Source organism: Cariama cristata, unplaced genomic scaffold (genome assembly GCF_000690535.1).
Source record: "Cariama cristata isolate BGI_N322 unplaced genomic scaffold, ASM69053v1 scaffold11138, whole genome shotgun sequence".
Taxonomy (NCBI): domain Eukaryota; kingdom Metazoa; phylum Chordata; class Aves; order Cariamiformes; family Cariamidae; genus Cariama; species Cariama cristata.
In genome coordinates, this window is record NW_009630660.1 from 422 (window position 1) to 17177 (window position 16756).

Here is a 16756-nt window from a genome sequence, read left to right on the forward strand (position 1 = left end):
CTTTTGCTGGAGAAGATGGTAAAACATCCCAGGGCAGTGCTGGGAGAGAGGTGGGAAGAAAGATTTTGCTAGTTCTCAAACGCAGGCAGGTCCATCAGGTCTGGGGGCCGAAGCCCTGTGCCCCCCTTCGTGTGCGATGGGCTCAGGTGCTGGGGCAGGGCATTAAACAGGCGAGCGGGGTCCACGGGAAAACGCGGCGGTGCCGTCACGTCCTTTATAGCTGGCTTTCCAGCCAAAGCATGTCAGTTAGCCTGGGCCAGCTACGCAGTGAGTTCTCCTGGTTTCCTTGAACAAGAGCAGGCAGCTGAGACACTTCGCCCGGAGAACAGATGCCATTAATAAGGCAGTAAATAAAACCCATGTGCGATGCTTTACCATTCCGTTGTAATGAACTCTGCACTGCCAAAAGAACTGAAGCCAGAACTGCACATTAATTACACATTAATGTCAATGTTCATCCGCTCTCGGCTGGCTAGCTCTCTGGAGACAGTGGCTTTTATTTCACTTTTGCATATGACAAAACCACGGTGGCCTGGCGGGACCCGCGTGGAGCCAGCGCGCACCCCCAACCCTCCCGCCCTGCTCCCTGGGGGTCCACGGGCTGGCTTTCCCCTGGGGAATGGGAGCGCCCGGAGCCCCAGCCTCCGTGGGGTCTTACCTGCCGCGGGGGGCTGAGCTGGCCTGCCCCTCCGAAAAGCCCAGCTAAAACCCAGCAAGGCTGACAGCAAGTCCTGGCACGTTAACATCCATTTGCAACAGCGGGAGGAACAAGGTAAGAGCACAAAGGACTCTGGTCGGTCTCTGGAGCCTGTGCCCGCAAACATGTCCCACGCCACGGGTCAAATTCAGCCGGATTGATGTTTGTGAACCATGCCTCCAAGGCGTAGTTTGGGCATCTCCTCTGGGGAATGCCTCTTGCCCGATGGGGACCGAGGCCAGGGCCGGCTGAGAGGAGGGGAGGATGTGCGGTGGAGGCATCGCGGCCACCGGCCCTTGCCCGGGGTGCATCCCCCCAGGAGCAAGCAAACCGGCGTGGAAGAAAGCAGGCATGGCCCCTCTCAGCATCCCCAGCGCTGGTCCTGCAAACGGCATCTCGGTAGCTTAGCTCCAAGCCCCGTCTCACTCCTCAGGCCAGCGGAGAATGACTGAGGCTGGTCACGGCGCCTGCCCCCCGCACACGGCCAGGCCAGGTTTTGGGGACAGAGGAAGGGTTTTTGCACCGGCTGGCACAGAGGGCAGGTACCGGCAGCGGGGGGATCTTCGGCAGAGGGATCTGCCACACTGCTCCACAGACATCTGCTACCGATACGCAGCCACGGCGGTGTCCCTGCGCTCCACTGCCATCCATTATATATGGCCGGGATGGATCGCTGGGGCTCACTTACACGTGAGAAATTCAATCGAGGGGCTGGAATGCAATCAAGCAGCAGCAGATCAAAGCCTTTAAACACCGATCGCCCGACGAGGATCCATTACAGATTCAGCCCCTTAATCCCTCCCCAGCCTTGGCACAGGCTGACACCCGGCACGGGGCGGCTCTTGTGGAGGGATGAGCCAACGCCACCCTGCAATACAGCTGCAGCGCCGGAGCGAGTTACGCTGAGCCGGCAGCAGCACGGTACCCTGCAATATTGATGGGGATGAAGTACGAAACACGGGAACGTGGCCCAGTGTCGGAGGCACCGCACACCTCGGGTTAAGCAGACAGATGTCGTAAGCCGTGACACGGGCCGCATGCAGACCCGCTCCCATCGCGTTGCTGGCACGGTGGGCAAAGGCCAGAGCTTTGCCAGGTACTGGGCCAAGGGGGGGGTTTGCCGAAAGCCCTGCGAGGGTTGGATCTTCCTCTAGGTACCAGAAAGCCACTCGCAAACGTCCTGCCTCCTGCCCCCCTGGAGTGCTGAGGAAGGACAGAAAGGGCCACCTCGATGCCCGGCGTGGCCTGGGACCTCCAACAAGAGGATGCTGCTCAGAGGGAGCCTTTGGGAAGCACCGAAGAGACACCTCCTGCTTGCCAGCATTTTCTGATCTAAACCTCCATGAGATTTTTTGTCTTTGCTTCTGTCTCCGGGGCCCAGAAGGCACCAAGAGGCCGCAGTCGCCCTGAGCAGCCTCACCCCACGCTCAGCTGCCCTTGCTGGGGCAGACACAGCCCCCCAAAACTCTCAACACCAACATTGGGTCTCCTCCCTGGGAAGGAAGGTCTGCCAAGGCGGCCGGCGGGTGTGGGGGGCAGCTCAGGCCCAATGCGGGGAGCTCCCCAGCCACCCAGTCTGTAGGAGGGGATGGAGTGGGGCGGCACTGTCCTGGGGACACCCCGGAGTGCGGAAGGGCTCCGGGTTTCTCTCTGGAGACTCCCTAAATATGAGGCACATCCCAGGCTGCACCACAACTCCCAAGCTGGAAAAAGGAACAGCCAAGACCACTCCCTGCTGTTCCCAGTTTCTCTCCTGTCTATTGGCTCACAGTTGTCACCCAAACTCTTGTGATACTCTGCACTGAAGGTAGGTAAGGTCTGGTCCTGACCTCCCGGACCGCCCCAAGTCCTTTCAAGTCAGCTGGACGGCACCACCAGGATCAGGCCCTGCGACAGTTCTCTCCGTCCGACAGCAAGACAGAGGTGCTCCCTCTGAATACTTAAGATGAGTATCATTAGGCAGGAGCTGGAGTTCTCAGGGTCTGTCCCTGCAGTGCAAATCCATTCCTGATCCTGCTGCTTCCACAGCATTACCCAGGTTGCAGAGAAGGGTCCTGGAGGTTGAATTTGCAACCCATGCCTACTGATGAGCAGGCATCAAAAAACCCCTCTGTAACCGCTGCCAGAGCAGAGGGATGCGCAGACCACTCTGCAATCACACCCAAAGACACAGCCATAAAAATAAAAGCTTTTTATTTTTATTTTTTTTTAATATACCATTACTGAAACATGAGTAACATTCTCAACAGGACGGGCAGCTCCGCAGCCCTGGGGGCAAGCGCAGGCAGCCAGTTCCGGGGTCCACGATGCCGTGCTCCTGAGCTACCACTGCTCTCGGTGCATGACGCCCAGGTCTTTGCCTTCGGCAGGGAGACCCGGCCCTCCCGGCATCAGGGCATCACCTTTTTGTAGGTAATGTGGAGGTGCTGAGTCATGGGCTGCGTAGTGGTTGCCATTGAGACAGTTTGTTCAAGTTTCCCATCAGAATTGAGCCTGAATTTTCTGGTAATCTAAAAAAGGGGTAAGAAAATCAATAATGAAATTAAGCAAACAGCATCCACAGGCTAAATTCCTTACCTGTGCTTTCCACCTTCCTGTCCTGGTTTCAGCTGGGATAGAGTTAATCTTCTTCCTGGTAGCTGGTACAGTGCTGTGTTTTGCATTTAGTGTGAGAATAACGTTGATAACCCAGTGATGTTTTAGTTGTTACTAAGCAGGGCTTACCCTCAGTCAAGGACTTTGCAGTTCCCCATGCTCTGCCAGCGAGAAGGGGCACCAGGAGCTGGGAGGGAGCACGGCCAGGACAGCTGACCCCAACCAGCCCAAGGGGTATGCCATACCACAGAACGGCACGGCCAGTATAGAAACTGGGGGGAGTTGGCCGGGAGGGGCCGATCGCTGCTCGGGGACGGGCTGGGCATCGGTCAGCAGGTGGTGAGCGATTGTGTTGTGCGTCGCTTGTCTGTCTGGGGTTTTATTCCTCTTTCTCTCTCTGTTATCTCCTTTTTCATTACATTCATTATTATTATTATATTTCATTTTACTTCAATTATTAAACTGTTGTTATCCCAACCCATGGATTTTACCTTTTTCCAATTCTCCTCCCCGTCCCACCAGAGCAGGGCCGTGGAGACTAAGCGAGTGGCTGCATAGTACTCAGTTACCGGCTGGGGTTAAGCCACGACACTTCCCTTTGCCATCCTTGTGTTTGCCGTCAACGCACCACAGACGGAAGGATACGCTCACTACAGCCATGAGAGTAAACGAGGAGAAATTTTCTCTCCTAAAGAAGGCAGCCCTTTCCAAAACACCAGCTCCAAGCCCCTTATCCAAGACCATTATCCATGGAGCATCAGTGTCCTGGCACTACTACTACGTCATCTCAGTACAGACAGGCCAACATCCCTCCACCAAAAGAGCAGCTCCCAGGTGGTGGCTCAGAGAGATGCTCCGCACTGGATGACAGCCCCAAGGCAGCCTTCAAAACCACTCGGGCTCTCTGCAGGTCACCACACTATGCCAGAGTAAGGCGCTGCTCCCACTACATGGGGAGATCGGAGCCTGTCGAGCCTCGGCTGGCGCCTGCAGCCAGGAGGGGGTTCAGCCCCAGGGCAGGAGGGAAGAGCGCTGCCGGACTCGACAGGCAACATCATCCCCATCCCTCCACCTGGGCAAGCTGCAAGTCTGTCTGTGCTCCACCAAACCTCAAGAGAGGCAATTTGGGGTTTCCCTGTGGAGCTGGACCACTTAGGACCCATGAAAGCAGATGCTTGAACCCAGGCTTAAGCAGCTTTGAAACTGGAGGAGGGAGCGGCTAAGCATCCACAGTGTTCAGTACAGGTTGTAAGTCTGCTCCTAGTTGTCGCCAAAATAAAGGAGAGAAGTGGGACTATCCTTTTTGAACCTCAGCTCCTGTCCCAGAATAACGCTCTGGAGGGTGTCACTCCAGCTGCCCGGCCCAGCAGGCGAATGCCCACGTAACCACATGGATGACACCAGGCCATGGCAGCTCACCAAGCGAGTGCTGCTGTAAGGAGGCAGTTTGGCACGGACCCTGCGCACCCAGCACTTCGGCCCTTTGCGCGATTTCTGCACAGATTCGCTCCACATCATCCAGAAGAGCTGCTTATCCTGCCTGACGGCCACTTGCTGCTTCCCGTGCCAAACGCAATCCCGGTGGCAAACAGAAACAAAATCCTGGGGACAGCAGGATAACCTGCAAGCACCATTACTTCGTAGCCCCTTAAACCAGCCCCATTTAGAAATTCCTAAAATGCAGAGGCTTTTGCAAATGTATTCATTTCCAGTGAAGGTCACTCAAGGGCACACCCATGAGCTATCGCCAGTCTGCGTGCTCCTAGACAGCGTCCTCTCCGTTAACACATCCGTTCCTAAGGCCGCAGTGTGCCCTTCATGCCAACATCCAACACGTCCTCCTTCCAGGAGGTTACCACCAGCTGAGAGCGAAGCGACGCAGGGCTGCGGAGGATGCGCCGCTGTTCTGATATTCACGGGCGACAGCAGGAACAGGGTGATAAGCAAATGATGTTTTGATGAATACCTGCTGATCAGGTGGGGCTTTCTTTGTAATGCACGACAGTTCCTCAAATACCCTAAGCAGGAGAAGGCAATTAAAAGGAATACAAAAGACAGTCGTCTTTAACAAGAATTATCTCACAATGTGTGACCTGAGCTCAGGGTTCCGTTTTTTTCTGAATGGGCCACTGCAGGTCAGACAACGAAGTCCGAATGCCAAAAGGAGGAAATGAAATGAACTGGGCAAAAAAGAGGGGGATTTTCTCTTAAAAGGGCACTCTCTTCAATCAAAGGCTGGCTGATGGTACCGTGGGAGGCCAAGTTCTGCGTACGCCCAAGACGCATGGGGGGAATGTTACTTCCCACACAGGAGTGGAAACAGCAAGCACAGGGAAAAGCCTGTGGGAAATTGCTGAATTCAAGGTAAGCGACAACCACTGCCCTCCCCTCTTCCACAAATCCAGGCATTTTATCACAGAAGACAACCAGGTCAGCCAGGCACCATTTACCCATCGTAAAAACCATACTGACTGTGCCCCATCACCTTCTCCTTCGTATATGCAGAAATCTCCAGGGGCTGAAGCGAGGCTGACCGGCTTGTAGCTCTCCCGGCTGACCTTCAGGCACTTTCTGAAGATGGGTGACCCACATGCCATGGGTGTCCCGTCATCGGGAAACTTGTGGTCTCTTCATTTCCATCGCCAATTTACACTCTTCTTGGTGAAGAGAAAACGCATCGGGAGCTGGTTACCTGCCATACCCTCTCATGCCACATCCTCCTTCACCAACAAGGGCCTCCAAGATACTCACTGGAACCAGTACCTGGGCCTGAACTGTCCTCATGTGCCAGGTGAGCACAGACCTTCAGCTCAGGAGGTTCCCTCTTCCAGCCTTCAGCCAAAGCCAGCCTTGGAGCCCTCAACCAGGAAGACATTCAGTGGTTTTCCATTGCTTTCTCCATCTCCTCCTGCCAGTCTAGCTGCTCACATTTCAGGCAGTGACTCTGAGAGGGCAGTCCATTTTTGGGAGCACGCTCATGACACCGGCTGCATCTGCACAAACTTGTGCTCTCAGTTAACTACGGGTAGGTTTTATAGCACATAAAAACTAGGTTGCAAAATTAAGCCTTAGAGTCCAGAATAAGACAATACTGTATTTGCTGCAATCAAAGTAGTGTCTTCTCTCCCAAGAGCCACACCTCACTTGTCACCCTTCGAAAACTGCAGTCACTTCATTCACACGTTATCAGAGAAAATAAAACAGATGCAAGAACATGCCAGTACCTACTCTTTGTGAGAGCTTGTTCAACCTTGCTGTCTTTCTCAGCTGCCAGATAGCCAAGACAACTTCATATGTGACAGCGAGGATTCCAGCGGTGACCTCTGTACACCACCCTAACTCCAGCAGTGCCATCTTACTCGCAGCTGGCTGTACCCCATCCAGCTGTGTCAACAACACACCGTCAATACACACACACAAAAAAAGAAAAAGTCAAAAACCAAGAAGCAGTCAACCAAGACTGGAGCTGACAGCAAGTGCCAGCCCTGCCAAGCAGCCACAGATCGGAGGAGAGCCCAGGGCAACTTGTGAATGCCCTGAAAAGCAAGCAGGCAAGATTTGCAAAGACAAGGTGGAGCTCCAGTAAAAGGCAAGTGTTCCTAAAATATCCTGATATCCCAATACTGGACATACCTTACATGCGCACCCTCCTACGGTAATTAATCCAAGACTAGCAGTAAGAAGTAACACCACTGCCATACAAGGGTATTTAGACAAGACTTTCCTATTCTCTCCCCTAAGGACGTGCTACCGGCCACTGCTGGAGAGAGGATTCTGGGTTGGCTGGTCTGATTCATCGCATCAGTTCTTACCTTAATGATCCCTCTGGGTCTTGTAATGTATGAAACATCTTCTGAAGGCTATTACAGAAAGGATAAGCCAGAATGCCAGGCAGGATTTCCAAGAACTCCTGATGGCAGTCTAATTAAAATGTGCTAATCAACCTATCCTCTCACCTAGACACCTTCTGGGGTTAGCAATACTATGTGAATTGCTCACCGTGTGTGCACTCACCTGCTCTACGTGGGGTTTCTTGGCAAAGGAAATCCTGGCTATGGAGTGAGAAGCTATAGACAGCTCTTGTCCATTCACCTCTCCTTCCTCCACCTCCACCAGACCTAGTGAAAAGCAAGGTCATGTATATTATTAGGCTACATAGGTTACTTAATGATGTCACAATTATTAGGCTATGTAAAAGACCACCACTCTTCCTGAAGAACACTTTTATTTGACCTAGCACATATAGACAACTGCAAATCCATGCAACCTCAGACATGTAATGCTACTTAGAAAAATCTAGCCAGACAGACTTTTTCATACCGTGTGGCATGAGTATTGCATTGCAACTGGCAGTTTTCCCTTCAGCACCTGCTCTGGAGTTTTAGATGCAAATTTAAGCATCAACTGGGTTTTAACTTTCACTCGCAATAATTTAGACATGTTCTGTCTCTCGTTCAGTCCCTGTAAGGTGTGTAACAAGTACCAAGGCACTACATCCAGACAGTGGGAGATTCTCCTAGTTTAGGAGCTAAGAAGACCGCACTGAGATTACTCTCCAAGATTGTTAAGGGAACAGTAGGAGAGAAGCTCCCCTGCTACAGTGCTGCAGAGGCTCTCGGTAGTGCCACAGCCTCAGCAAGGTCTCTAACAGGGAACCTGCTACACTACTCACACCAAACACTCCTGGATGGAGAGGTTGCAAAGCCCCACCTTACCAGGGCCACAAGCTCTACCCTGCACCGCAGAATCAAATGCGGCAAGTGCTGATATTGGTAACAACAGTTTAAGCAGGATGTTAAATCTGACCCTGCTTAGAAGAAGCAGCTGTCCAAATACAACAGGAGCAATAGAAGGAGAACTCTAGACCCAGAAGCTCATGAACCAAGGCATGCACCTCTCTACTTCTACCACAGGGCCAACTGCGGCCAACTCATGGGAGCAGTGGGAACAAAACACCTTATCTGTACACGTTCCCCCTGCCTCCCCACAAAAAAAAGAAAAAAAAAAAGACTAGGATGCTACGAAGGCATCAAGAACATCACTGGTCACTTATCACCTGCCATCATTAAGGTTCAGACTGCAATTCTTGCTACCGAAGCAGGGGTTCCTTTGGTTTACAAAGCTACGTCTGCAAATACCAACATATCATTTGAAGAAACGATATTCCTCGAGTCTCCTGCATGAGCCGTATTTTGACTTGCAGTCCTTTCCTGTCACAGAAAGCTAGTGATGCCACATAGCCAGTCCTAGAAAGTCAGTGCTTTTGACACAAGCTCATTTATTAAACTGTTGTCACTGTGGGTTCAGTGCCAAAGAACAGTGGCTGCTCTTTGGCGCTGAACCCACAGTGAAACCAAGCTAACTGAAACTGTGACAGGTGCAATAATTTTCTGGAAACATAATGAAATGGCACAGCAAGGTAAGGACCTCTTTTCTCCAGTGTGGATATCAGGTGTGTACCTGTGTTCTGGGCACTGATGAAGGCCACCTTATTAGTGTCAGGTTTGAGGCGGATAAATCCACATTCTCGGTGCATGGGCTTCCTGGTGTCCAGATGGAAGGCGTTGAACCTGAGGGAAAATCAGAACACAAAAGCTGCTGTTCGTCACACTGAAAATACAGTGTTTGGTCTGGTTTCATCTCAGAGGAAACGGTATTTTATTTAACCACATGATTGCCTGCAGCATTATTTGAAGAGTAAAAGAATGACAATGCTTCATGGTTGGGAGATGTAAAAGTGTAAAAATACTGTTACTTTACAGGCACAGCTATTTCTTAGAGCTGGAGTTGGTTATTTAAGTTCAAGATTCAAATTTTCCACAGCTCCTGGTTCTTTCTAAGAGCTAGGTCAGAAACTCCCTCGGGAAGTCAAACATTTCACAGGTGCTGAAGCCATACTCTGTCTCAAATACTTCCTTTTCTCAAATAAATATCTGGAATTACAATGATTTAGCTTTTAAACCTGGCAAGTTGGTGCTTTTTGAATATTACTTGCTGCAGGCAGTAACAGAGCAGACTTATTTCTCCCACCACCCCCTTCAAAAAAAGTTCAGTTCAGATTTGTTCTTCATGAGGCCTTACAGTTCTATGTTTGGTCACCCATAATGTGGGTGATCATATATATCACGTATGTTCATACATTACATTAGTGCTACAGCATTCCTGAGCCTACACAGGCAACCAAATTAAACAGCAGCGTAAACACAATAGTAAGCTAGGTATCTATATAATATAGCAGACTGTCCTATTGGTGTTTCTTTATTCTAGATTAATCTCTTTCTTTTCATACTGTTTTTCACAGAATTTCCCACTCTGCATCCTTCTACAGCAAGAGACAGGGGCAATGTCGAAGCTGCTGCTGCTTAATCTTCACCCAGAACTCCCTCATGCAACAGCAGTTTCCACACGTGCCTCTGCTGTGCAATGGGCATGTGCCTGCTGGAAACGGCCAACACCAGTCCCCTTGGCCACCATGACCTGTCCTGGGACTGGGAATATGCTGTATCATCAGCTGCCACCCCAACGGTAACAGGGCAAGTGTGCAAGAAGAGATTGACCAAGGGGCTTGCCCAGCCACTGGCATGTGGCAAGCTGGAGCAGTCATTACAGAAGCACTGAGAGCTGAAAAGTCCAAAACAAGTGTTTCCTATGTGAAGTAAAATATAATGAATCTCACAGAGTCAACATTTCCTGGAAGACCAGCAGCACAAGGTGCAGCACATGGTACCCCTACACACGGTACAAGAAATCCATGGGCTTCAAAGAACTAGAGACAAGGAAGGGGGCGCACAGCTAAGGCATGCAGTTAGGGAAGAGTTTGGGCACCGTGCAGCTGCTTCTGGCTCCCCAATGTCCTCTGGGTACAAATACACAAATTACTCCTCCTGTTTGGCTTTGTCTCTGTATAAAGGATGTCTCCTTTCTATAGCCACATGGTTAAAAGAACTAGGAATTACTTCTATCGGTGGTGCAGGGCTGCATCCCTGCTAAGGACTGTTCCAGCATCTCAGCATCTGTGCTCTGCAGCTAGTGAAGCCAGGTACCCTACGGAGTTGTGCCTCATGGTGGGATTATCTAAAATCAAAGGAGGAACAAACTTAAATCAGGCTTCTTTCAGGGCTTGGAGTACTGAAGGGACATATGGACTGTCCTGTAACAGTCAAGCAGCACTGCTCCAGGAGCCAGGGAGGCACAGGGTTCTGTCCTCCAAGCCTGCTGCCCATTTTCCTGACACTTCCCAGAGCTCAACTGCTCTGAACTGTGTATCTCCTTGGCACAAAAAAAAAAAGGGAAAGGCAACTCAAATCAGCAACTGTTCAAAAGTTGGAGAGGAAGGTGTAGACAGAGAATGACTGTTGGAGCTTTGTTTCTTTTGGAAAGTGGACTAAAAATGTCATGTGCTTAGATGGCATTTCTGTCATAACGAATGGCGCGCACACCAGGCATCTTTCATACAGCGTTGGCATCTTGTAATTACTCTTTTCTCTGGTTTTCAAAGCAAGAAACTTTCCAACTCATCCCTTCCAAATAAGTATTGCAGCAGCACTGCGCAGTTAGCTAACATGTCACTTCTCATCCTGCAGATTCCTTTTTGATCTTACAGAATCACAGAACAGTTTGGTTGCAAGGGACCTTAAAGATCATCTAATTCCAACCCCCTTGCCATGGGCAGGGACACCTTCCACTAGACCAGGTTGAAGGTGTCCCTGCCCTCCTGTTTCTTCCTCTCAGAACAATTACTTCAAGCCAAAGCAGTTAAGCTATCTGCCTCCTATCCCATACAGTTTGTTAAACACTTTAATTTTTCTCAGATTTTCACAGTGGTGAAGACTGAAGACCACAGTTTAAAATGGACAAACGCAGCAGCCATGCCATAGCTCCTTCATTTATTGTATCTGTAAGTGGGAGTTTCACAAAGCAGAATAATAGCAGTTGCACTGAAGTTTCATTTCCTAAAGTTTCATTTCTGATTAGACAGCTACCATCAGCAAGAATAATGTTGGGTTTTTTTCCGCCATGAGAATGGTACATCTTTCCGCTAACATATGCACCCAGGGCACATGACATTGAAGTGGAAGGATCACTGGTCTTCAAAAGGCAGGTATGGAATTTACACAAACAATAGTGATGTCCATGCTGGGGCCATTCTTGGTACCCTACGTTACTCTCACTATTCTAAGTCACAGTCACATTTGCAGCATCCTGAGTTACTTCTCACTACGTAACCCTCAAGACTGGCAGGCCACAAGAACTGTACGCTGCACCATGGCCACAGTCCTGATCTCGTACACTTGCACTTCTGTGTGAGTTCACAGGCGCGAACTCACTTTTGAAAAGCCCTGTAGAATTGCACCGTACTCTCGGGCTAGCGCATCTTCGGTGATCGCAGGTGTGCAGCTGTGAGTATGTTGCAACAGCATGCCAATTAATCACAAGTTTTAAAGGAAAACGAAAGTCAGACCATGCAGTCACCTACCATTATATCATCTCATTTGGTAGGTGAAAACTTGTTTACTTTGCCACTGGAAAAGAAACACAACCAACAAGACGACCAACCAACAAAGAACCAATGACCAAAAGAAACACCCATGCCTGTTCTGATCCAAAAGCTGCTGCCAACACAGCTAAACTGCTAGACTTACGAGAAGTTGAGCATGGGCTGCCCCACATGAGAGATGTGCACTTCTTCCAGGTATTGGAAGGGTTTCATTGTAGGGAAGGTGCCATCTCCTGGTGGGTCTGAGAGCCAGGTGCCCAGCATCCAGGACAGGGGCTCCATCACTGGGTTCAGCTGGGGAGTCTCTGTGGAGGAAGAAGAAGAAAGAAAGAAAATTCAGGGATCTGTGCTCTGCAGCTTGCTCTGAGCTGCTTACAGCTGGGTGGAGGTGAACACAAAACACCTCAGAAACAGTCCAATGCAGCAGCCACGCTCTTCTCTAGAGCAGCATCAGCTCCAAGGTGCAAAGGGAGACAGGGAACCACAAACAGCCACAGAAAGTAGCTCTGTTTTCAGATCTGCTCTTGGCCTTACGTAGAGCACTCTTCCAGGTGGCCCATTTCTGACTCGTCTGTGTAGCTTGATCTGAAGAGAAGGCCCTCTCCCATCGACACGCAAGGGAGAAGACTGAAATCTCAGCGTAAAGAATTATCACTAAATGATAATTAAGCCTCTAATGCTCTGGCCTGATTTTTCTCAAGCACTAAATATCTACCATTCCTGTTTGTTTCAGAGACCGAGGAAACAAGTCCTCACTTCACAGGAAAAAGAAAATCAGGCTGCATACATATTCAAAAATCAAAGTTTGGCTGTCATTTTTTTTGAAGAGGAGGTTAACAATGACCTGCACTTGTACAAAGAGACAGGGATCGTTCAGACGTTGTTCTGCTTAGGCTCTGGACTAAGGCTAAGTGAAACGTTTTAAAAAGACTAGGTGCCTGCAAGTTAAAGTGTTTACTACCTACTTCCCTTTGTCATTGCATTTATGAAGAAGCAAACAAGCTCTGCTTCACAAAGTTAAAACTTCTTTAACTAATCATTTTAGAAGAGCTTTGATAAACAACAGTTTCGTATTTTGCTGTGATTTCAGAGGGTGTGATCTGAAAAAAAAAAATTAATCAGAGAAATGGAGAAAATTTAAAGCCACGTGAACAGCAAAGCAGATCCATTCCTAAGGTGTACGCAGGGAAAGCGATATGACACCCACATGATCTCAGGAAAGACCAATACTAACAGAAATGAGGTGCCCGCTACTCTGGGTTAGCTATGTTATGCAGACAAGTATGACTGAAGATTACTTAAAGTATGTCTTCCTCCCACTCATGTGATAAATGACTCATACTGGCAGGGTGGGAGTTGAAGGTGGTTGTTTTCCACACCTAGTGATATTGCGTAATACAAGAACAAGCTACCTGTCTGGCTGGTCTAAATAACACGGACTGAGATGCAGAGAGAAATTATGACCTAAAAAGGTGATGCTGTGGGTAAAAATTTGCTTGATCACTCTGAGTTTCACTGTGCTTAGTCCCAAACGGCAGGCTAGAAAGACTAAGCAAGGAAGAACAGAGAGTCTGCACCTGGAATGCCAAAGGACAGGGAACAGAAACTTTCCCAGGTAAAAGAGAATTGCCGCTTTTGTCATTTATTCTCCCACAGACAGCAGGTTTAGAAAGCCAGCCAGCACATCAGCAAGACGCTGCTAATTACCCTTCTTTAACCTGAAGTATTCTGCAAGCAAAGCAACATGAGAAAACATGAGAGCTCACTACGAAATCGTTGACAAAAATCTACAGCATCAGAGCCAGCCTTTGCAAGGGCCGTCCTGCCAGCCTGTGCGTTCACCACCAGCTTACCGAGGTGTTACGAAGGGGTTCCTACAATCCACACCGCAGTGTTAGAGTACTAGGCCATATTTCATTGTACTTACCTTCACCTGTGTTGTAAGCAACCAAAGCAACACAACATTATTTTCTGGTGCAGCAAAGACCTTAACACAGTGACAACCAACAACAAAAGTCCAAAATTATTGCTACAAGAAACCCCATACTTTTACACTCCTTCTTATGAACCAGTTTCCCTTTCTATTTTCATGTTGAAAGCATGCAGTTTTGCGAGTAAGGAGAGTATCGCTACCCTGTCGAACCAGTATTTGCCTTGCACTTGCTACTGCATACACTGCATTTCTTTCCAAGCTTTTTGCAGGCTCAAACTCCCACCATGGAAGGAAAGAGCAAAGCTTTGGAAAGGTTGGGAGAGACTGCAGCCTGGGAGGCTGCTGCCCTCTCCTGGGTCAGGAAGCGGCAGCAAAGCCTAGGAGCGGGATGCTTTCTGTCACCAGAGTGCTTGTAATGGGGCACTTCATTTTCTTCTGCTTACCAACCTTGCAACTTTTCAGGGAAAAGCAACAAAAGGACAGGTGAAAGAAATGGCTTTAGCCATTTCCACTCTTTAGACTCGGTTATAAACCAAGCGAAGCCAACTGATCGTTTCCAGCACCCACTGCTTGAGCCCACTGCCTTGCTGTGCAGCATCCCGCCTGGCTGGAGGTGCTTGACTGGGCAAGCTGGTCACAATTCCAAAGAGCTGGACTTCCAGCCAGCTGAAAAGCAAAGACATAACTGTATTATCCTGAAGTCTATAGCATTTGGGCAAACAACATAGCCAAGTGACCATTATTACTTTTCCAAACTACCTGGATGGCAGTAAAGCCAACATGAGTTTTTTAGTTCATACATTGCTTGGAAAAGCTGAGGGCCACAGAAGTGCTGGTGGGAATAAGGGCCAGAGACTCAGTAAGGTGCACAACACTAAACACACCCTGATCACAGCCTATGCAGTGTTCTTCTTACCTTCAGTATTGATCTCTGACTAGCAAACTAAGCCTTTTTTTTCCTCCCTGGCAGCCTTCTGTGCCAGAGGGCTGAGCTGAGAGAGTGGAAAAGCAAGTGCAGGGCAGCAGACAAGAGAGGCTAATTGAGTCCATCAGGAAAAAAAAAGCGATTTGAAAAGAAATTTGCTTCTTATGTTGTAAGTGGGGTGGGTAAATGCAAGACTATTGTAGCAACAAAAACTAGAGTTTAAAGAGGAAAATATCTTTGTCTGCTGAGCTGCTTTGTTTCAAACAACAGGTTTATAGATTCAGTCATTGTCAAGACGAATTTCACTAATGAAGGAGCATCTACTTCCCCTTTTAAAGATCTAAACTCTCGGTGTGTCACTTCTACAACCAACGTGCTACTATGGCTTAAAAAGTAAGTGTGTGACAGTGTCAAGAATATGAACGACTGCAGTGCAAAGAATTTGCAGTGCAAAACACGCTGGCCACCCTCCTGCATGTGTAAAGCTTCAGACTCAGAAGGGGTCCTCTTAATGCTGGTTCTCTTGCATCCAGACACAGAGCTTCTCTTTCATCTAATAACAGGGAAGGTCACACCACAGCCTCTTTCTTAACAGGAACATTCCTGGAGTTCCTTTCCCCTACCAGATGATACACTTCATTGAAGCCATTAGAGATCCAGCATCTTCAAGACCTCTACAAAATCCGACTGCAATCAGCCACGCCGCTCACAAGTTGCGACAGCTTGGATGACAAAAACCACAGGCACACAAGCAACCTGATCACCTAGACCTCTTTTCTTCAGGAAGCCGCTCAGGCCAAAACTGCCATGCCCAGGTCCTGGGTACACAAGTAAGCTTCATTTCACCATCTGACCCACACTTCATCCCTCCAAACTCGCGGATGGACCATTTCCACATCTTTCCCATTCACCGAGGGTTTAGAAGTCAAATCCCTCCCTGCACTGTAACAAAGTCAGAGCATAACCGGCCGTCCACGCTTAGCAGCGGGAGACAGCGTGCTCTCCCTACCATGAGACAAACCAGACAAAGCGGCTGGACAACCCCCTCAGGCCACGTCTACACAGGCTTCAGCCAGTGTGGTTCTCAAGTGGCATCCCTGGCACAGAAAGCTATGCTGGCACAAATTCCTACGCAACTTTATCAGCAAAACTGTGGCATGAGCAGCCAGCTGGTTGCTAACAGGGCAGCTAACCTATTTCCCCTAAGCTGGGGAATATTTGTTGCAGGAAACTTAAGAAAAAGAAAACAAACAACAAAAAAACCACCAAAATCCCAAATAAAAACCAAACCAACTCACAGAGCACCTTCTCAGTCTTCAAAGTGCAGGGTCTACAGCAACAGTTGGGCAGCCTCCTGCAGTCCTTTCTTCAGCTGAGTCGCTTACTGGATTTTAATCATCATCATCATCATCAAGGTTCTAGTAACTTTGGAGCAGCCTTGTTCAGCATACTTTTTCCATATTTAAGTACAGAAGGTGGCTTTGTACTCTGTTGCACCCCTTTATGCACTTCACTGATGCTTCCCGCAGTAAACCAGTAAAGCACTCCTAGCACTGACATGCTCTAGCTCCATCTCTACTCTGAAAGCTAGGGATGTGGTTCTATTCACAAATTTTCATCTTACCGCCTTAGTAATTAATTTCATGACCAAGCACCAACGTGTTACTGCCTCGGTTTCTAAGCTCTGTGGTAAAAAGCTCCAGTGCCTGTACTCACTGTCAAGAGTTCTCCTGCACTACAAAATATAGAGAAAACATTTTTAAAATTATACACTATTATAAGAACCCTGAACATCCTACCTGGGCTTACCTCAATATGTTTTACCTTCTCTTGAGTTTTCCTCAGTTAGCGTTTTCATTGCTTCTAGTTGCAAGCTGTTTTTTTGTTGGGAGTCACTGCAGAATTAAATGTTTAATGCACAAGTTCTATAGAGTATTAGAAAAAACAAAAACAAAAAAACAAACAGAAAAACCAAGACCTTTCCACTGAAAAAAAAGGAGGCAGCAGCATAGCAAAAAGTCCTGTTTCCCCCCCTTCCAACCACCTTTCTCTTCAAGGGGGTGGTGAAAGAGTCATCTCCCTGATCAACCAAGTCCCAAACCTCCTGCA

General features: G+C 48.8%; 1 protein-coding gene across 1 annotated transcript in view; it reads right to left on the reverse strand.

Annotated features, from left to right (window-relative positions):
• Positions 1-2873: 2873 nt before the first annotated feature.
• The window catches only part of LOC104165874 (THAP domain-containing protein 4-like), a 14990-nt gene continuing 1107 nt past the window's right edge, over positions 2874-16756 (reverse strand). Inside the window, exons 2-5 of the mRNA XM_009705635.1 lie at positions 11935-12094; positions 8753-8862; positions 7307-7410; positions 2874-3207 (exon numbers count right to left, since the gene is read on the reverse strand). Of these exons, the coding sequence (XP_009703937.1) occupies positions 3088-3207; positions 7307-7410; positions 8753-8862; positions 11935-12094 (494 nt within the window). The 3' untranslated portion in view covers positions 2874-3087. The remainder of the gene's footprint in view (positions 3208-7306; positions 7411-8752; positions 8863-11934; positions 12095-16756) is intronic.